The sequence below is a fragment of the Elgaria multicarinata genome, chromosome 10 (genome assembly GCF_023053635.1).
Source record: "Elgaria multicarinata webbii isolate HBS135686 ecotype San Diego chromosome 10, rElgMul1.1.pri, whole genome shotgun sequence".
In the NCBI taxonomy this organism is placed as follows: domain Eukaryota; kingdom Metazoa; phylum Chordata; class Lepidosauria; order Squamata; family Anguidae; genus Elgaria; species Elgaria multicarinata.
Genome location: NC_086180.1, coordinates 8,898,792 through 8,921,761, shown reverse-complemented (window position 1 = coordinate 8,921,761; position 22,970 = coordinate 8,898,792). Strand labels below are relative to the sequence as shown.

Here is a 22,970-nt window from a genome sequence, read left to right as displayed (position 1 = left end):
CAGATACATTTTGAAAAGTTGTTGAGGACACCAATGAATCAAAATGTGATAGGTTCCTTTCTCGTGTCATATTAACACACACGCCCAACCCCCAGATGTTAACATCTGCTTTGACAAAAAGATGTTTCACTACAGTGATTGTAATATGTGGATATGCCCTGAAAGGAAAGGAAAGGAACCTCTCGTGCAAGCACTGAGTCATTACTGACTCTTGGAGGGACGCCAGCTTTCACTGACGTTTTCTTGGCAGGCCTTATAGCGGGGTGGTTTGCCGTTGCCTTCCCTGGCTGTTATTACCTTTCCCCCAGCTAACTGGGTACTCATTTTACTGACCTCGGGAGGATGGAAGGCTGAGTTGACCCGAGCCGGCTGCCTGAAACCAGCTTCCGCTGGGATCGAACTCAGGCCGTGGGGAGAGTTTCAGCTGCAGAAACTGCTGCTTTACCGCTCTGCGCCACACGAGGCTCTGTGGATATGCCCTAACAGAGACCTTTTTAAAAAAGCGCTTGTTCCTAGGTTCACCAAGCTGCTAAAGTTTAAACAGACCTGAAAGACTTGCCCCAACCTCCTGAGCATTTTGGCTGCCAGTTTCTGTAGCATTTATAGCTCTACAGTATCCTATTTTTTAGGGACACAGAATTCCAATTGTGGTCACAGCATAGTTTTGTGTAAAGGCATTATGATCGTGGCTGGTTTTGTTTGTTTATTTGATCTTCGATCTCTCTGCTACGGGTGTTTGTGTGTCTTTTTTCAGAGCTGCCACACACTGACTCGATGTTATCATTGAGCTATTTGCCATGACACCACGATCCCTTTCAAAGTCAGTCACAGACAACTCAGGGCTCATCTACACCAAGCAGAATATTCCACTATGAAAGTGGTATGAAAGCAGTATATAAAAGGCAGGAGCTACACTACTGCTTTATAGTGGTATTGAAGTGCACTACAAGATCTACACTACTGCTTTATAGCGGTATTGAAGTGCACTGACAACTGTTGGGGCTCATGACATATACCGCTTTCATACCTCTTTCATAGTGGAGTATCCTGCTTGGTGTAGATGCGCCCTCAGACTCAGGATTTGCTGCCCCAATGTGCATCAGTTTACACTTGCTTACACTGAACTGCATTTGTCATTTTAATTCCCATTCACCCAGTTTGGAGAGATCCTTCATAATTATTCAAAAACTTTTTTAAAAAATCACCCTGAATAATTTGTTGTTACAGGAGTGGGGAAGGTCTGCATGACACTATTCCCATCGATGCCTTCTCTGCTGTACTATATATAGCAGCGGTCCCCAACCTTTTTGGCACCAGGGACCGGTTTCGTGGAAGACAATTTTTCCACGGACCAGGGGGGTGGGGTTGAGGGGATGGTTTTGGGAAGCCCCCCCCGCCCCCCAACTCCAGCATCCTGGTTTCGCTTTGGCTGGGTGGGTACCCGGCCGAAATGAAGCCAGGATGCTGGGGCGGGTGGGCAGCTTCGGAACGGCACACCCAGAAGTCACTCTCCCAGAGCGGCTTTCGACCGGGCGTGCTGTTCCGAAGCTGCTCCACCCACCCCAGCGTCCTTACTATGATTTTATTAGATTGTAAGCCTATGCGGCAGGGTCTTGCTATTTACTGTTTTACTCTGTACAGCACCATGTACACTGATGGTGCTATATAAATAAATAATAATAATAATAATAATAATAATAATAATAATAATAATAATACAGGCGAGATGGCGCCCCGCGCCCCGGTACACTGGGGTGGGGGTGGGGGGTGAAAGCAGCTCACCTGCGCGGCCCGGTTCCTAACAGGAAACGGACTGGTACCGGTCCGTGACCCGGGGGTTGGGGACCCCTGATATATAGTATGAAAGGACTGCGAGCCCCAAATCTATATATTTGGGTGGTGACTGGAAAGGTTTTCCCCCAGCCCTAATCATATCCTCTAGGAAACTGAGCAGGTCAATTCTCTCTCTTCCTCTGTCCTCAATTCTCCCCCCGCCCATCCCTTCATCTGACACATGAACATCCCACGGCCTGGGTCGCATGTCACAATATCCCAGAGGTTTTGCTTGTTTGTTTGTTTTAATAGTGGTGCATGCTCTCCAATCGCTCCTGCTATGTTCCAACTCCAGCTTGTCACAGAAGGCACAAGCCATATTTCCTGGTCCACGCGTCATGGCAAACCACACAGTGGGCCATTCCTGAGTTGTTTAGCTGTTCCTATTTGCAGCAGGAGTGACCAGGTAGCGGGCAGTAGCACGCTTGCTCATTCAAAATCCAGGGGTTAAAAACAAAACACTGGGTTGTGATATCCGAATTAGGCCACTCTCTCAAACTACTCCCAGCCACAATGTGCTTGGTAGATCCACACTGTCTGTCTGACTCGTGCCTTTTCCTCTTCCCTCAGATGTCTTCTCTTTGCTCTTGAGAGTAGTTGCCTGTCCTTGTCACTTTTCAGACTTTAATTCAGCAAAGTTCTTGAATATTAATTTGAAATTCAGTACATGCTTTGCTGACTTGGGGGCCAATGTAAATCATTCTCTGCTTTCGGCTTCTTGACAGCAGACACAGCTTTAGAAGAGACCTGTAAAACTACAGGAAAATAGGATACTCTAGTACCTGCTGATAATTTCTGGTGTAGAATTTTAGAAATATCATTCGTAGGAAGGCATCAATCCGTTTCGCTTTTAAAAGCCATTCACATGGACTGGTAAGTTTGTCCAATCCTTTTTTGAAGTTATGGCATTAGCTGGCTGAAGAAATTAAGGCTTCATCTGCACTGAGTGGTTGAGCAGATTATTTCAGTAACTTGGTCGACGAGAAACGGGAATCAATTAATTATTCAGCTCTGGAACTCTGCAATGTGAGAGCATCCTTCAAGCCTTTGCCTCCAAGCTCTCCATCTTCTGGCCGCAGGAGTTGTAGGAAGAGGTCCACGCTCTGCCCTATCTACCAGCAGCTTATTTCTTAGCAAGGTCCAACGGGTTTAGTTACTAGTTTAGCTGGACATCAGGAAAAACTTCCTGACTGTTAGAGCAGTACGAATCAGTTACCTAGGGAGGTTGTGGGCTCCATCTGTCAGGGATGCTTTAGGGTGGATTCCTGCATTGAGCAGGGGGTTGGACTTGATGGCCTTGTAGGCCCCTTCCAACTCTGCTATTCTATGATTCTATGATTCTATGATCAGCTCTAATCCCTTAGAAGTCGCCTGTCCACAACAAGCCATGGCTTCCACAGTCTTCTTGCTCCAGGACCTTTCTACCTTTTTAGCCAAGGTCTAGCTGCTTTTAACTACATTTGCCCTCCAAAAAGTTGCTTTCTTCTTCGTTCTGGGATCCAACTACATCTTCCTTTTTTGAGTTGTCAGGTTCCCAAAGAAGTACCTTCTACCATGGCATCATCATCATTATTATTATTATTATTTCTAATCCACCCAATAACTAAGGATTCCTGGGCAGATCCTAAGATCTTCCTTAGTCAGCAAATAGTTTTATTATGTCTTTCTTTTTTAATGTATACTGCCTCTGGAAAAACGAGTGGCAAGATGCCGGTTAAAATAAATACATAAACATATAATAGTTTAGCATATTTGGAAGGTTTTATGCTTTAAAGTTTTAAATTATTGTGATTTTGTTCCTTTAAACATTTCTTTTATTGTGATGTTTGAAAGTTGCACTTATATACTTTTGTGATCCACCTTGTGGTGGAATTCTTGGCTGAAGGGCAACAGAGAAATGTATTTATTTATTATTGCATTTATATCCCACCTTTTTTCCTCCAAGGAACACAAGGCGGCGTGCCTAATCCTCCTCCTCATTTTATCCTCACAACAACAACCCTGTGAGGTAGGCTGGGCTGAGAGTCTGTGATTGGCCCTAAATCACCCAATGGGTTTCCATGGCCTAGTGGGGACTAGAACCCGGATCTCCCGACCCCCAGTCCAACACTTTAGCCACTACACCACACTGGCTATAGAAACGGCTAAACTATGAGGAACCATGGAAAGAGCTGGATATGTTTATCCCAGAGAAGACAAGATTAATTGGAGATGTGATGGTGGTGTTGAAACACCTGAAAGACTGTCATGAAGAAGATGGAGTGGGTGTGTTCTCTTTTATTCCTGAGGGCAGACTAGAACCTATAGGTGGACATTGCAGGGAAGCAGTTTTCAACATCAGTGGAAAAGACTACCTCACCTTCACTGGAGGTATTTAAACAGAGCCTGACTGGTCATCTGTCTGGGATGCTGTAGCTGCACCTGGCAGTGCAGACCCAGCACTAAGTAGGGGTGGGTGGACTAGATGACCTCTGAGTTACTTTCCCACTCTATAATTCTATGATTTCATAACATAGCATACCATGTTCCACGGCAGGAAGCACATCCTGTTGTATAGGTCAGTGTCACACTGACAGCCCATAATTTACAACATCCAAGGGCTGAGACACTGGATTTTACATGGAGTGAAAATCGACAGTCCTCATCTTCCATGGCCAGGTAAGGCAGCCTGACTGTAAAAGAACTTTATTTAAACCTTGATTTGTACTGTTGTAAACAAATAGGGATAAAAAGCCAATCCCATAAGGAAAGGGAGCGTCAAGAGCAATATGGAAAAGCTACATGAGATTTTCAGAACGCCACACAGAGTCTTTCCTATCTGCGGAGATGGTACTGAATTGTAGTTGCATTATATGATATACTGCACGGATTGCAGTGGCACCTAGTGGAGGTATCAGAAACTGGAAGCTACAAGTTCCCTTACTGTTCAGAATTTGCAATAAAAGCAGGAATGCTAAAATGATTTTATGTGTTGCCTTCAGTTCTTTATTGAAATATGACACACACTCAAAACTAGGGCTGTGCTCTGCTTCACTTCGGAGTGTAGAAGCAATAGCGAGGCGGCCTGATTCACCTCCAAAAAAGGCGGAGACAAAGCAGGTCGGGGGGGCTGCGGATCGAGGCGAAGAGGATCGAGACCAAACAGATCCTTTGCCTCAATCCAGAGCTCCGAAAAAAAGGTAAGTGGCCGCCGTCCGTGTTGCGACAGCGGCAGAGCCAGGTAAGGGGGAAGAGGGGAGGGGGGCTTACCTGCCTCTGTCATGGTCCGGCAGTGGCTTCAACTGAGGCTCAAACTGGAAGACGGCCTGCCCTTCCGCTTTGAGCCTCGGCCTCAGGTGAAGCCGCTGCCGGAACACGATGGACACAGGTAAGGGGGGAGGAGGGAGGGGGGTCCTTACCTGGTGGTGGCGGCGCCACCACAGTCCGTGTGGTGACTGCAGCGGAGCCAGGCAAGGGGGCAGGGTCTTATCTGAGTCTGTCGCTGTCCGGCAGCGGCTTCACATGAGCCCAAGGATTCAAACCGGAAGACCAGGCCATGGATCCAGCCTGGTCTTCCTGTTTGAGTCCTCGGGCTCAGTTGAAGCTGCCACTGGACTGTGATGGACACAGGTAAGGGGGGAGGAGAGGGGGGCTTACCTGTCACTGCTGCCACCACTGCGGAGCTCTGATTCGGAGCCGGAGCTCCGCAGTGGAGCGAAGAGGACCGAAGAGGACCATAGGCGGATCGACGTGGGGCGGAGCAGGCCCGATCCAGAATTTGCAGATTGGGTGCAGAGCGGATCGGGGGGGGGGGTTGTCCATGCACAGCCCTACTCAAAATACGGTTTCCTCAATTCTGACAATAACAAGCTTTGCACAAACAGTATGAAGACTCTTTACCTGGGCACACACAGACACACATTGCATTATTTAGTATCTGCATTTCGCCAAGGTGCAGGGATCACTACTTCGGTAGCTTAAGAACTGTGCCTACCCACAGACCCTAAAGCATTCATTATTAATTTAAAATATTTATACCCCACCTTACATTATACAGGTTCAAGGCTACTCAAAAATGAAAGAAACCACTTGTTTAAGTAGCAGTGGATTCTGGAAATGTAGAGACTGAAGGTCCAAAGAAATTAACCCAAAGAAATTATTACAAAGCAAAATTTACCATCGAGTGTCAGTTAAAGCGAAATTTTGCTCAAGTGAAGCCATTCTAGAAAGTTAAAGACCAGTGCAAATAATCTCATTGAGAATTGCTGGGTTTCACTGTGCATTCACAGAAGGAGTGAAGCCAATTATTCTTGACTGATATTTCTACAAGCAGGATCCATGCCTCTGGAGTAGGAAGGATTGCCTGCAGAGGGAAGGTCTGGAGGAATTGAAGCTTTCAAGCTGTCCCACATGTTGTGATCTGCCTGTAAATTAAGTGGAGCTAAGTTATGCTCAACTAAGGCCTGTACTTTTGTCTTATTCCAGCTTTCCTCCCTGGCCCTAGACAGCCTCTCTTCAAAGAGCTGGGAAGACCAACAAAACTAATTAAAAGGTTGTCCCAGATGGGCATCCCATAGGCCTTAGCTAGACCTACCTGTTATCCCGCGATGGAGGAAAGAAGATCTCGCGTTGTGTTTAACGCAAAAGCCCTCCTCTGTTTACACGTGATTTGGAGTGTGCTGTCATCAGTATGCTGATGACACGCAGCTCTATTTCTCCTTTTCATCTTCAGCAGGAGAGGCTGTGGATGTGTTGAACCGGTGCCTGGCTGCGACAATGGACTGGATGAGGGCTAATAAACTGAGACTCAATCCAGACAAGACTGAGATGCTGTTAGTAGGTGATTCCGCTGACAGGATGGGGGGTGTTCTACCAGTTCTGGATGGGATTGCACTCACCTTGAAGGAGCAGGTTCGTAGCTTGGGGGTTCTTCTAGATCCATCATTGTCACTTGAGGCTCAGGTGACCTCGGTGGCATGGAGTGCCTTTTACAAACTCCGGTTGGTGGCCCAGCTACGCCCCTATCTAGACAGGGATAACCTGGCTTCAGTTGTCCATGCTCTGGTAACCTCCAAGTTAGATTACTGCAATGCACTCTACGTAGGGCTGCCTTTGAAGATGGTTCGGAAGCTGCAGCTCGTGCAAAATACAGCAGCCAGACTGATTTTGGGAACCAGAAGGTTCGACCATAACACCTGCTCTGGTCCGCTTGCACTGGCTGCCTGTATGTTTCCGAGTCCAATTCAAGGTGCTGGTTTCGACCTATAAAGCCTTACACGGTTTGGGACCACAATACCTGATGGAACGCCTCTCCTGACATGAGTATACCCTGTCACTACGTTCAACATCTAAGGTCCTCCTCCGGGTGCCTACTCCGAGAGAGGCTCGAAGTGCGGCAACAAGGGACAGGGCCTTTTCAGTGGTGGCCCCCAGACTACGGAATGATCTCCCTGACGAGGCTCGCCTGGCGTCAACGCTGCTATCTTTCCGGCGCCAGGTTTTCCTCTTTGCCCAGGCATATGGCGGCACATCTTAATCACCCACCTGTTTAGGTTTTTTTAAGCGGTTTTTAATGCTTTATGTGTGTATGTTCTGTGTTTTAAAATTTTAAATTTTGTATACTTGTTTTTACTAGGGGTGTGCACGGACCCCCCGCTCCGCTTCACTTGCAGATCCGCGATTTTCAGAGTGGGCCGCTTCGCCCCGCCCCCGCTCCGCCCACTTCCGCTCCGCTCCGCTCGGAGCTCCGGATCCGGATCTGAGCTCCGTTTTCCCCCCCCCATAGGCTTGCATTGAAAGCTAAAAAATTATACAACTTTTTTTCTGTTCAAGTTAGAAACCTCACGTTTGGCACCATGACACCTCATGGGGGTATACACACGCATGCCAAGTTTCAAAGCAATCCCATCATCCCCTGATTTTTGGGGAATTTTTGAAAATCGGGCACCCCATTCACACCCCTTTCCATAGCTCCGTCAATTTGCATGTTAGAAACCTCAAACTCGGCACCATGAAAGCTTATCCAGGGATACATACGCACGCCGAGACTCAAGGCAGTCCCATCATCCCCTGATTTTGGGGGAATTTATGAAAATCCAACACCCCTTTCCATAGCTCCGTCAATTTTGCACGTTAAAAAAAAACACCTCAAACTCACCACCATGACAGCTTATCCAGGGATACATACGCCGTACACCGAGACTCAAGGCAGTCCCATCATCCCCTGTTTTTTGGCGGGGCTTAAACCTGCAAAATTTGGAACTTCCAAAACTCCAAGTGAGCGCAGGAAGGACTTCTCCCCTGAGTCAAAGCCAGACACACACAACATCCCTGCGAGGTGGGCAGGGGAGGAGGGAGGGAAGGCAGGCAGGCATGCAGCTGGCATTTCTGGGGGCATAAGGAAGTGAGCCAAGGATAAGCCAGTAATGCATATAAAATGGAATAAATAAACAAATAAACGAAGGAGGGGTGGAATTAAAAGCAGCAGTGTTGCTGAATAAACAACAAGAAGAACTTTTTAAAAAAGGCTATATCTGTCTTTTACCAGTAATAGGGGGACGTGGCCGGGGGAGAGGGAAGCAGCTGCCAGTTCAACTCAAGACAGCCATTGCTTCACCAAGAGCTCTGAGAAGTAAACGCTCACTTCAACTCATAATAGGCATCGCTCCACCACTAAGAAGTAAACGCTCACTTCGACTCATGATAGGCATTGCTCCACCGTTTTACTCTCTTTGGAAGGCTCTAATGGCCTTCCAGTGCAGGAGAGAGTGGGGGCACGTCCACAATGAGGTGCCCTAGTCATCCCCTTGCACCACATCTTTTCAGTTGTTCCCCAAAGTTAGGGTGGGTAGCAGTGCTGTGTTTCTATCTCTTATTCTTGGCTTAGTATATGATTTCAGGTTGTGTTTGTGCATTTGGTGGGGCTACTGTGTTAAAAAAACACTGGGAAAAGTCCGTTCAGATGAAGAAAGAGAAGTTTCCCAGAATCCCAAGTTACCCGTTTTGCCTATGCCCTCCTCTAACTTTGGGATCATGTGATCATGACCAGGAGCTGACTCTGCCCCTCAGCCCTTTGAAAAAGGTATTTTTCCCGCCGATTTTTTAAAAAATTCTAGCGCGCGACCCGCACCACGCAGAGAGGTGAGAGTAGTCTCAAAATGTCTAAGCACAAGAATTTTCAGAATGATAGCTTAACCCCCCCCCAGTTATCCCCAATTGTTTTCCGCAATGCAATCCTATGGGCGAAAACCTCCATTTGACCCGCGCTGTCCCTGTTTGTAATGTTTGTTGACCCGATTTTTAAAAAAATATAGCACGCGACTCGCACGACGCAGAGAGGTGAGAGTAGTCTCAAAATGACCCCCATCCACGACTCTCTGTGCACAAGAATTTCCAGAACAATAGCTTCAAAAACAACCTAGTTATGCGTGATTATTTGCCGCAATGCAATCCTATGGCAAAATGTTTTCAAGATGGCGACCGGAGCGCTCCGCCTGAACTAGGAGCTCCGAAAAATGGGCGCTTCTCTTCGCCTTGCTTCTAGGGGTCCGCGGTCCGCTTCTACTCCGCCTCTGGGTAAGGCGGAGCAGGCCAATCCACTACTGCTTCTCCGCTCCTAATCGGAGCGGAGCACATGCCTAGTTTTTACCTCAATTTTAGAATTTCTGTAAACCGCCCAGAGAGCTCTGGCTATGGGTGTGGTATATAAGTGCAATAAATAAATAAATAAACAAATAAACCTCAGAAGGAGAAGCGTTGCGCCCACCATTTTTTATTTTTAAAGGGCAAGCAGTGCACGAACGCTCGTGCACAATAGGTAAGTCCCTTTTAAAATTTAAATTACTTTCCCCTCTCCCCCCACCCTACTCCCAATGGGCGCAGGGCTCCTAAGGAGCGCTGCACCCCAAGCGCGACTCCCGGCTCCCCGCGAAGAATCGGATGGAGCCAGGTCAACCCGCGGCAACTGGCCACATGTTCCGTGGTCTCGGGCTCAGCCCGAGACTGCGGAAAAACCAGAGCCAAATGGGAGGGCGAGATCCTGGGGCAAGAGAGGGATCATCCCTCCCTGATCCAGGGATCCCCTGTGCATCATGTGGACTCACAGGGACGATCCTGGGGATCACCCAGGGATATATGGCCATAGTCTTTAGGAAGCCACTGCTGCTACTGCTGCCATGCAAAACGGAATGTCTCTCTGCCGAAAGAAACACCCTGCCTGTTCAAATATTAATTCTGAGAATGCATCAGTCTATCCTCCATGAATGGAAGATCTTGTTGAGCTGCAGTATGCTAGAGGGAAAAAAGACCATTGAAGCAAAAAATTGGAACAAATTGTTTTGATGCCTTATCGGCATTCCTGGGGGGAGTTCCATGCTGCTGCTCTGTTTTAAATTGTGCTTACTGGAAGCCTGCAAACTAGTATTTTGAACCTGAAAAATGAAGACATGCCAGGAGCAGAATAACCAGAGTTCAAGAAACTCCCAGGAAATGATGGAATGCACATATTGCTTAGGGATTTCTGCCCGTTCAGGTTTTCAAACAAAGTGATTACTGTCTGTCGTCTGAGCTCAGTAATAGTCTGGATGTGGGATAATAAACTGAAGCTCAATCCTGATAAGACAGACACACTTTGGGTGGGTTGTTCCCCAGTCTAGGAAGGGGAGAACACAACCTGATCTGGACAGCGATGTACTCCCACTGAAAAAAGATCAGGTTTGCAACCTGGGAGCGCTTGCTGATCCAGTTTTGTTCCATGAGGCACAGTGTCTTCTTCGGCACAAAGTGCTTTCTACCATCTTCAGATGGTGTGCCAAATCTGACCTCTCCTGGTAAGAGATAATCTGGCAACAGTGAGCCACAGTTTGGTAACATCCCATTTAAATTACTGTTAATAGGTTGTACATACTGCCGCCTTTAGTTAAAAATACAGGAGCCAGGATATTGACTGGAATGGCTTCCTCAAAACATCTTGTCAATCTTCTGAGATCTGCACTGTTACCCGTTCACGCCTGAGGACAATGAAAATTGCTGTTTTTGACTTTAAAGCCCTTCGTGGTGTGGGACTCAGGTACCTTAAGGACCACCTTCTCCCATATCAACACTCATAGGCCCTTTTGGAGAGATTCAGCAGGTAGCAACAAAGGCAAGGGTTTTCTGATCTCAGTTGTAGAACTTTCTCCCTAAGGAGGCTCACCTGACGCCCACTTTATTTAGACATCAGGTGAAGATATTTTTTTACTCTCATTCGTTTAAATGCTTTGTACTTTAAAACTGTATTGGGAGGATGCTGTATTCTAAAACACTGGAACTGCAGTATTATTGTTATTATTATTATTTTGCTATTTTGTTACATTAATTGTGCTATTTATGTTATTTGTTAATTAAGAATATAAGAAGAGCCATGCTGAATCTAGTCTAGCATTCTGTTCACACAGTGGCTGGCCAGCTTGTCAACAGAAAACCCACAAGTAGAACATGAATGCAACAGCACGCTCCCACCCAGTTTCCCTAGAAAATGGTGCATATAGGCTTACTGCTTCTGATACTGGAGGTAGCATATAGCCATCAGGACTAGAACCATTGATAGCCTTCTCCTCAATGAATTTATCTAACCCCGTTTTAAAGCCATCCAAATTGGTGGCCCTCATTACATCTTGTGATAGTGAACTATTAGGCATTTATTGTACACATTATCTTTGATTTTACACTTAATTACAGAGTAAACAGCCCTGGTATGAATATTATGAAGAGAGACATATAAGTTGAAGCAGATGAGAAAAAGCAAACTAAAATATGTCTTGAACTAATTCCATGAGTGGGGTAAACTCAGTATAAATTGCTTGTTTGATCAGGATTTCCCCCAGTTCACACCTTCCAGACCAAGCCCAGACTCAGACACAATCTGAAGTTGAGGTCCATGCATCTCTGACCTTGCAATGTGTTTTGCAACCCATCCACTCCAAATGCTTTTGACAGCATGCGTACATTTGAGAAATGCACATGGAAAAAATGTGTACTTTTGGAAAGTATGCACAAAAATACACATAGCTTTTCATGGATAAAGAAAAGAAAAAACTTGCAATCTGATATGGACCCACGTCAGAATGAGCTTCGAGATAGAATATGGGGAACTTTGGTGTTCTCAGGCTTTGCTGATTTGCACACCCCTACTTGGGAGTGTGATCAATGGCTCTGAAATAACCCATTCTGGGATTTCAAATATCTCTTTAAACAAAAGTTAGTTTGACACTTTTCTTCCAGAGATTCAGTAGTTCTGACATTCAAGATGAAGGGGAAATTTATCAGCAAATCTTTTCCTTCTAACCAATAAAGTCCACTGTATTGGAAAAAAATGAACAGTTGCAGTTTCCAGCTTTGATTTCAGATCTGCGACAAAACATCCTTGGGGTTATCTAATGTAGTTTAGTTAATTATTTCCAAACTGCTAGCATGGACCTTTAATAGTCCTGATTTTCTAAATCTTCCCTGAAAAGCCAGAAACACAATGTTGTGATCAATTGATATATAGCCCTGCCTAGTCTACTGTAACAAAATTATACAGTCCGGATGACTCAGCTATCCACCTCTGCCACCAATCACTTGACTTGTAGACGGCTATAGATATTTTGCTGTCTCATGAAAGTAATTTACTGTTCCCTGTCACACATATTAACCTTGTGCAGTTCCAAGTTACAATTTGAAGGAGTACAGGAACGATCCCCATTCTCTTTCAAGCACGAAGCTCAGCCGAAGTTGTTAAATATGGGCTTGGGTAGTGTCTTCGGAGTTCATAGATTTTCGTTTTCCATCAACCTTTTTCATTATAGTTTGGATATGCCTTCTAGAACAGCTGCCTCTAAGTGCTCAATAAAATAGTTCATCTTTCACTTACCGTTAACACCTACTTGACATACTCTCTTATTTTAAGGCCCAGGAAAATTATTCTTGTACTTCATAGAGCAAAAACCATTCAATGCTTTATGATTTCTTTACTTTACAAATATAAGATCTTTCACACAAGATCAGAAATGGACTTGTCATTGTCTTTACCCAAATTTCTCTCATTCCTAATACTTCCTATAATAGACAAGGACCATCCATGAAGCTCTTTTCACTGTATGCCCTTTTTAGTTTTTAACAGATTTTGCTTGTTTGATAATCATTCCCCAAAGCCTTTTATTTATTTATTTATTTATTTATTTATTTATTCATAACTTTTTTCCCTCCAAGGAACCCAAAGTGGTGTAAATAATCTTCCTCCTCTCAATTTTATCCTCACAACAACCCTGTGAGGTAGGCTGGGCTGTGACTGGCCCAAGGTCACCCAGTAGGCCTCTATGGCCAAGCAGGAACTATAACCCGGATATCCCAACTCCCAGTCCAACACTTTAGCCACTACATCACACTGACTCTTTTCCTATGTTAAGTAAGTATGGCTTGTAATTATTCTAACTACTACTTTGAACCACTATTGCTTATCTTGAAACTCTCTATCACGATTTCATCCTGTTGCTGTTGGCATTTAGAATGTCACCCATCCTGAGGATTCAGTGTGGATAACAATGCTTAAAAGAACTGTTCATTTAAACGCAAGAAAACAGATAATAGTTAACAGGATTTAGTTAAAATTATCCCGTATTTGCTTAACCCCAGTCCCAAAAATTATTTAGACCCTGTTCAGATGACACTCTAAGCAATGGTGGTTATGTATTTTGAGCTAAACATTATGGCTTAGCGTCTCATTTGAACCATGACTTAGGCCATAGCTAGACCTAAGGTTTATCTCAGGATTGTCCTGGGGTCAAACCTGTTCATCTAAGTGCCACACAGGGCATCCAGCGCTCAGGCAGGGACGAACCCGGGATGATCCTGGGATAAACCTTAGGTCTAGCTATGGCCTTAGTGTGTCATTTGAACCATTGCTAACTACAGTGGCCACATAACCATGGTTTAAACACACTCACTATCTACTTGCCACAAAAGGGTTAGTGGCCTAACCATAGCTTAGTGTGTGGTCTGAACAAGCCCCCTGAGTCCATCTGGAAATTGACTGAGGTCTGACTTGGGCAAATCTCCATGACAGAATCCCACTGCTATGGGGGAACATCTCTCTGAGGCTGTGTTGGGCAGATTTGGCAAATGAGTGGTATAATCAACAAGGACACTCATAAACAATCTTATGAAGTTTCCAGTCTGAGGCTTTGAAAATGGCAGGATAACAGGATATCAGAAAACATGAACAGTATGACAGGTGTTTTTGCAGAATGAGATTTGATATGATTCCCAAACCTAACCATTGCCCCATTGGCATCAAAAGTTAAAGGACAATTATGAGTATTTTAAAAATGTTCAATTCCCAGAATATATCCGGTTAGAATAGCTTTCATTTTTCTTCAGTACTGGATACATCTTAGAAACATATCCTACACAATGAAGCATTGTTATCTGTTGCAACGAAGTAGTGGAGAGTTTGCTCCACTGCTTGTTTAAATATTCAGTTTACAGAAGAAGAAGAAGAAGAAGAAGAAGAAGAAGAAGAAGAAGAAGAAGAAGAAGAAGAAGAAGAAGAAGAAGACATTGTCCAAATGTATAACAGAAGTATGAATAAGTCACATCTTTAGTTAATAGAGCAGAGGATTGTGTGTTTACAGATGAGCACAAATATTGAAACAATTAAGGTTGTCTCTTTTGTATACAATGTGGCCAAACTGAGTCAAAACTAAGCCGAATATATTAAACTGTCATAACAATATTGACAGGTGTTTGTAAAATCCCTGTACTTTATGAAAACGTATATTATGTTTTAAATTAATCAGTATGACCTGTTGGTCTTGACAAAAATGGTTTAGGTTGACAATGTCCCAGTACACCTCATTCCAGAGGGGCTGTGTATCTCTGTGCTCATCACTGCTAATTCAGGTTTAGCATATTTGGCACAGCAACTATGGGGCAAAAACCACATTTCCCCCACTAATCTTCTGTGAGATACAGCTTTAGTGTGGATAGAAAACGTGCACATGCATTTGTATGCCAAAAGTTTCAATGGTAAAGATTTCTCCTAAAGTCGTAGCAGCAAATAAAAGAACCAACATTTTATAAGGAAGGGAAAATGCCTTCTAGTCTTCTTGAAAAGGTTGAACATAAAAAACAGAAACTGCAAGTAACAGAACACAGCAATCCATCAACCCGCAAACCATCTTTGGAAAAGACCTTTTAGAGCTTTCAACGCAAGGCAATAATTCCATAAGACATGATCATATAGACAGCAATGCCAAAACGATATATTTCACATCATCATCATCACCTGTTCTTTAACCACTCACTTTATAGCTTTCAACTCAAGATAAACCTACACCTACTGTTTATTGTCATTTGCACTCAAACTTCTCAACTGTCACCTGATAAAACAGATTCTGTACCTGGGAAAAAGATATTTCCTTGAAGTCAGATCAGTTTGCCTGAATGGTAAAAGCTATCTGATGCATTAAAAATACAATTGCCTTCACACATAAAATAAAGCAAAGGGAAGTCAAGACACCTCTGTTTCTTTTCTTTTTTATGTTGCACATTATTGATTTTCACAAGGGGGAATGTGATAAATAACACATTATTTTCAAGCATCTTTACAGTTTAAGAATATGAAAACTTGAATAAGGCAGGGTGAAGGAGGATAAAAGAAGACCCATTAGTAATGCATAGAGAATTCATTTGGGTAAACATAATCCCAAACTGAAAAGTGTAAATTGTCTCCCTGCAGCATCCTGTTCAGGACATGAAAATGCCTAATAGCTGTGCTTGAAATTGTCAAGAAAATTGGAATACCCAAAGAAGCCTATGCTAATATCAGGAAAGATATTCTATTGAGAGGGTTCTACCCTTGGATAATTTTAAATAAAATGTAATAATAATAATAAAAAATATAGGATTAGACATGATTAACTTCAAGTAGGAAATGTCATATTATTCAGACAAACAAAACTCTTGACAGCGAGTGGGGAAAAAATACTCTATGATACACCAAATGCTAAATGACTAGTGGCATGCCATTTCAAGAATGAAAATTGAAGTGAAAAACAAACATTGATGCCAAGCAGCCATTAATGGTGGAAATCTATAAGTATCCTCCTACAATACACCACTTACAAAGAAGGTTATCTGCAACACTATAACATGCAACATAAAGTATTCTATCCTGTACCAGCAAAAATATGTGGGTTTTGTGCCTAGGAATCCTAACTGTTGTACTTAAGATATTTCAAATACGACATTGTGTGCACTGCCAGAATGATTGAGATTATTCAGGAGCTTTGAGGAACCCATACAAACCACAGTTTCTTAACAGCTCCAATTAGACTATTAGCAATCAGCTATCCTTCCTTTACGGTTTTGCTGTTTTCTCCTACACACAACCCCAAGATTTCCCAGACTTGTCATAACAGTTAATAAGGGATGGAATTCAGCTCCAAACTAAAAAGAAAAGAAAAATAAGAACAGAAGGCAATAATTTAAGGCCTTAACCTGACTTCCATATCTTCCCACTATATACATCTCTAGCATAATTTAACCTGTTTCACAACAGCAACTCAGCTTTTGGAAATACACATTTAACTACTTAAGAAAACAGAGCTTCTAGTACAGTTCACTACAATATATTGGTGGTGTTGGTGGTAAATTATGAAGCAAAGGTATCACTATGGTAAATATATTTGCTATATTTATCCCCCTCTCTTCTTCTAAGGAGCTCAGACGTTTATACCTGGTTCACGGCTAACAATCCAGGAATTGCTTAGGGGCCAAACTCCCACAACAGATTATTTACATTCCTGACTTTTGCGAAGCAGCCATTAATGGTAGGTGGGGGTGGAATCAGAACTGTCAGGATTTTGCAAAGTACATACCCCTTTAACCATGTCTGTAGAATGATTTAACAAGCCACAGAGAGCGAAGAAATCAAAAGCAGAATTTCACTTACATTATTCATGTATTCACTAAGCAAGTCCTGGAGGGCTTGTCGTACGGCATTGCACTCAGCTACGATTCTTTCCCGACGGTCGTCACGGGTGCAAGAAGAGTCTGCCATGAGGGCAGCACCACTGATAATACTCTCCAACCTCTCTTCAAGAGATGGTCGAAATCGGGCTTCACTGAAGGTCATGGGGTCTAGGATGATCTTGTTCTGAAAAATAAAGTTAAAACAAAGACCATTAAGACCATTTTTAATGTAGCTTATGAGCACAACGTCAGCTTGGGAGAGAATGTCATAGGTAATAACCAACTTCAAAAAGGTCGGTATGTTTGTAACTACTTTCTCTACTGGCTAAATGATCAGTTTTACAAATGAGCCGAATACTTGCGAAACTTGAAAATGCCAAGCCTTAAATATCTTGTTGTGAAGTAATATACATAATTGTTCTCAGACTATATTCTTTGACTTATTATATACTTGACTCAACAGATGTCAAGAGATGGGAAGTATTACACTTGCTTAAATCATATAAATGTGTCCTTCAAGTAAAACAAAATGCTGATAAGATTTATTTATTTATTTGTTAATTTTGCCCTTTCTGAAAATGGAACAAACTACGTGACGTGTATGACAAGGACAAAGTCGGATCACATCACATTCTAATCACCACCTCCCTACAGACTAGATATAAAGCCTAGTCTTTGTTCGTCAAGTGCTCTGCCTTCTGAGCAATGCTCCCTATATTTAATGTGCTACCTGCCAATCATATTACTTGCAGACACACACACACACACACACGCAATGGTGCTTCCAAACTATGGTTCATGTTCTGGTCATCTTCCACCTTGACTATTGCAGCCTCCTTCTCTCTGGTCTTCTATTGCCACACCTCAGTTCTTGTATCCAGTGTGAAAACTATTCACACCTTAGATCGGGCGATGCGCAGGGCAGGCTGGTGGCTCCAATTTTGGTGTGGCTGTGAGATCATTCCGGGTTCCAGACAGCACCAGCCAGATAACTAAAGGAGTTATCTGATGTGCTAATCCCTATCTCCAAAATGGCTCCAGGACCTTGGATAGCTCCTTTAGATTTTTGGCTGGTTCTCACGAAAACCCAGAATGATGTCACCACCCCACTGAAATTGGAGCCACTAACCTCCACCGGCAACAACCCTGCTCAAATCCCTAAACCAGCTCCCCAATCCCGCCCCCCCCCATACAATGCCAGCTTTTTCCTAATTTATAAAGTGATCTTCACAGGCCTCGCCCAACATAATCTCCCTATGCTTCTTTCTCATTGTATATCTGGCATGACTTTTGCTCCTCCCATACAGATCAACAAAGGTAGGGAGATGCAAGGCCCAATAACTTAAACCTCTTGATTTTGACTAAGAGGAAAACCCCTCAAATGTTGCCTCGAAGCCAATCCTATAGCAAAGCAGAGAGGTCAGCTCCCGAGGAAGCAGACCAACAATTAGACAGGATTAGATTATCCTGAAATATTTGCAGCAGGAAAGAAAAGTTCTCAAAACCAGATTATTGAACTGAACAGCTCTTAGAAATAGATTAGACCCTGAGCCATGAGCTCCTAATCACACTTGCTCTTCAGTTTTTGGTGTGTAAAGCCACAAAATGTCCCATTCATAGCCAAAGAACCACTGGGAAGTAAGACACTGTACAGCATTTCAAAACAATATCCGTTTTGGTGGGAACAATTGCCTTTATTTTCCAGCTCTACTACATTAAAGGTATTTTATTGTCACATTAATGTTTTTTGCAGCCACCTGCAATTTGATTTGCAATACACACTGCAAATCAGGATGCCAAATGATACATTTCTTCCTTGGCAGAACCCTTTGTCTCAATAATAAACGGGTTTAAATCACCTGGATTATTTCCTTACTCATGTTAGTCTCTTTAAAGTTCAAGGTGGTACCTGCACACACAAAAAAAGAATGACATTTTGTACTCCTGTTTTGCTGCACTATAGCCACACCACCTGCTGCTCAATAAAAGGGGTCATGACCAGAATAACCAGCATAAGAAAACATTGTATGCCAAAGCAGTGCGTTGCCCTGTCCTTGCAGCTACAACCTAGACATTTAGAAGACACATCACAAATGAAACAGAAGCGCCAAGAAAGCCAAGAAACTAAACTAGTTGGCCAGAGTTGCTGTGCTGATATAAACACTTAAATACTGTGTTACAAATAAACAGGCTAAGCTTTCTTACACCAGAACTGCCTCCCCCAATAGGGGGCCTCCAGTTGGACAACAACTCCCAGCATTCCTGTCCATTGGCCATGCTGGCTGGGGCCGATGGGAGTTGAAGTTCAAAACATCTGGTGGACTGCAGAAAGCTGGATTAGAGTTTCCAAAATGAGCGGGCACACCTTTCCTTCCAGTGATGACACGAGTGCTGTCTCCCACCTCCCTGGTAAAGACGAATGGGCATCCTCGGGATCAGGCATTATAAACCATCACGGGAAGTGGAAGTACTGCTCGCCTGCACTGCTCCTCACCCTACTTTTCCTGGAAGTGTCATTTGTCTGGTTTGAACTAAGGGCTCATCTTAGTTCAAACCAGACAGGGTATTCCACTATGAAAGCGGTACATAAAAGGCAGGAGCCACACTACTGCTTAATAGTGATATTGAAGTGTACTGCAGGACCTACACTACTGTTTTATAGTGGTAACGAATTGCACTGGCAACTGTTGGAGCCCATGACACATCTACACCAAGCAGGGTATAACACTATGAAAGTGGTATGAAAGCAGTATATGGTGTGTGTCATGGGCCCCAACAGTTGTCAGTACACTTCAATACCACTATAAAGCAGTAGTGTAGATCCTGCAGTACACTTCTATACCACTATAAAGCAATTGTGTGGCTCCTGCCTCTTATATACCACTTTCATACCATTATTATTATTATTATTATTATTATTATTATTTATTTATTTATTTATTTATATAGCACCATCAATGTACATGGTGCTGTACAGAGTAAAACAGTAAATAGCAAGACCCTGCCGCATAGGCTTACAATCTAATAAAGTCATAGTAAAACAATAAGGAGGGGAAGAGAATGCAAACAGGTACAGGGTAGGGTAAGCAAGCACAGGGTAGGGTAAAACTAACAGTAGAAAGTAACAGTAGAAGTCTGCACAACATCAAGTTTTAAAAGCTTTAGGAAAAAGAAAAGTTTTTAGCTGAGCTTTAAAAGCTGCGGTTGAACTTGTAGTTCTCAAATGTTCTGGAAGAGCGTTCCAGGCATAAAGGGCAGCAGAAGAGAATGGATGGAGCCGAGCAAGAGAAGTAGAGGCCCTTGGGCAGGCGAGAAAAATGACATCAGAGGAGTGAAGAGCACGAGCGGGGCAATAGTGTGAGATGAGAGAGGAGAGATAGGAAGGTAGTGGAATATCTGCTTGGTGTAGACGAGCCCATAGAGTTCATTTTGAAACGGTAAAGTAGACACTCTGTGGTACTGATCCCTCACCCAACCCCAAAAGGAAGCTGACGAGATGGAACAATGGAAAAATCCTCATGCAAGACAAGAGCTTCATCTCATTTCTAAAAGCAATCATTTAGATGGCGCTCTCCTGCAGAGGAACTTCCTCAGAGGAAATAAACTGCTCCCAACTTCTTTAATGACTTCTTTAATGACTTGCTTTGCATTATCACTTTTTAGGGATGTGCTCCGCTTCTAATCGGACCGGCGAATTAGAAGCGGAGCGGGGGGCTTCGCCTGCCCTTAAGGCGGAGGTGAAAAGGATTGGGGGGCCGGCGGAGCGTGGCAAAGAGGATCGAGGTGAAGGCGGATCCTTCGCCACGATCCGGAGCTCCGCCGGAAAGGTAAGTGGGGTTTACCGGGCCCTGCTGCTGTCGCTGTCGCCCATGCGGCGACAGCGGCAGGGCCTGGTAACCCCCCCGCCCTCCTCTCCCTTACCTGACTCCATCCGCGGTCCGTCGGCGTCTTCAATTGAGACGCCCAGACTTCCTGGTTGAACCGCGGGCTCAATTGAAGACGCCGACGGACCGCGGACGGAGGCAGGTAAGGCCCCCCTCTCCCTTGGTCCCTTACCGGGCTCTGCCACCGTCGCCTCATGGGCAGCGATGGCGGCAGGACCCGGTAACCCCCCCCCCGCCCTCCTCTCCCTTAACTGCCTCCGACCGCGGTCCGTCGGCGTCTTCAATTGAGCCCGCGGTTCAACCAGGAAGTCTCGGCCGCTTGCAGCCTTTTAATGGACGGAGGCAGGTAAGGCCCCCCTCCCCCTTGGTCCCTTACTGGGCTCTGCCGCCATCGCTGCACGGGCGGCGATGGCAGCAGGGCCCGGTAAACCTCCCGCCCTCCTCTCCCAGCCTTACCTGGCGCCACTCCCCTCCACTGCGGAGCTCCGATTCGGAGCCGGAGCTCTGCGGCGAAGAGGAGCAGAGTATGGGCGGAGCGGGCCGACCTGAAATTTTCAGATCGGCCCGCGGGGCGGAGCGGGGGGTCTGTTTACACCCCTATCACTTTTATCTTAACATACCAAGAATATAAATCGGGATGTCTGATCAAGCGGTGACGTGTATCAGATTGGATTGAAAGGATGCCACCCCCACCCCCAAATAGGAAAATGTTTCAGCTCATTTCAAAGCTAATTTGAAGGTATGACCTTCCGCCACCTGCAACAGCTTCACATGACTTTGTCTTCTCTTGGCATCAAGGAGACTTGCAAGTGTCCCCATCTTGGGCTGTACAGCCTACAAGAGACCTACTGGAACCCCCATATGTTGTGGGGAGCTGGCTGCCTTTTGCATTTAAAGATCAGGGTCAATTACACGATTAGGGGGTGCACAGAGGTGCCACACAGCCCATGGGATAACCCATGGGGGATGTAAACCAGAACGCTTCAGATTTTAATCCGAGCCAAAGAATAATTCAGGGTCCTTGTCATGATTGTTTCTTCTCTGAGGTCAACCTTATGAGTTCCTGAGGCTCATATTGTGACTACAGCCCAGCAAACATCACTACTTCCTCTAGAAACCAGTGGTGTCATTAATCCTGGGCCTCAAGGTAGATGTCTGTGGGCTGCAGGGCCAACTCAGGTGGGAGTGTCCAATAGTTGTCCGAGACAAGTGGCAGCATCCCTTAATTTCACTATTTATTTATTGCATTTATATACCACCCCATAGCTAAAGCTCTCTGGGCGGTTTACAAAAGTTAAAAACAGTAAACATTAAAAACAAATATACAAAGTTTAAAAACATAAAAAGCATAAAAACAACAGTATCCTTATAAAAAAAAACAGCTATTCTGGAGGCTGTTAAAAACAAACAAACTCAGCTCATGTTGTTAAATGCTGTTAAATGCCTGGGGGAAGAGAAAGGTCTTAACCTGGCGCCGAAAATATAACAATGTTGGCGCTAGGCAAGCCTTTTGGGGGAGATCATTGCATAATTGAGGGGCCACCACTGAAAAGGCCTTCTCCCTTATTGCCATCCTCCGAGCTTCCCTCACAGCAGGCACTCGGAGGAGGACCTTAGATGTTGAGCGTCGCGTACGGGTAGGTTCCTGTCAGGAGAGGCGTTCCATCAGGTATTGTGGTCCCAAGTCGTGTAAGGCTTTATCCGTCAAAACCAGCACCTTGAATTGGGCTCAGAAATGTATAGGCAGCCAAATGCAGGTGGGCCATAATTGGTCTTATATATTCAAACCTTGCCATTAAAAGGCAAGTTCTGCAGTGCTGAGCATATTTCTCACAAAGCACCTGCTGAGCCAGCTACTGCTCTGCCTAGTGCCACCTTCACTTCTCAGAGTATCTCCAGGAAACAAAGATGGCACTAGGAAGACAGGCACTTCGCTGAGCAGTACAATTGTCACAGCAGAACTGCTTTATAAAGAAAAAGAAAAAGAAACCTGCTTTTGACAACACTCACTATGCAGGGGTGAGGTGAGGAGAAGTGTCCTAGCATTTCTTCAACCATTCCAATTCCCCACCCCAAGCTTAGTAGGCAGCATTGGGAAGGGGTTACGAACATAAGAAGACCCAAGGTGGATCAGACCAAGGGACCATCTAGTCCAGTATTTTGTTCACACAGTGGGCAACCACAAGTAAGTTGGCTACAGAATCGGACTCAAAGAGTACTTATCAATGGAACCTTCTCAAACTGGGGAGAGGCAACGAGTGGGGTACCGCAGGGCTCAGTCCT

The 22,970-nt window shown here is 44.5% G+C and overlaps 1 protein-coding gene across 2 annotated transcripts in view; it reads right to left on the bottom strand.

Moving 5' to 3' along the window:
• The window catches only part of CTNNA2 (catenin alpha 2), a 695,903-nt gene that overhangs the window by 529,285 nt on the left and 143,648 nt on the right, over positions 1-22,970 (bottom strand). For both annotated transcript variants that reach the window (XM_063135156.1, XM_063135157.1), the window contains exon 6: positions 16,784-16,987. In XM_063135156.1, the coding sequence (XP_062991226.1) occupies positions 16,784-16,987 (204 nt within the window). The remainder of the gene's footprint in view (positions 1-16,783; positions 16,988-22,970) is intronic.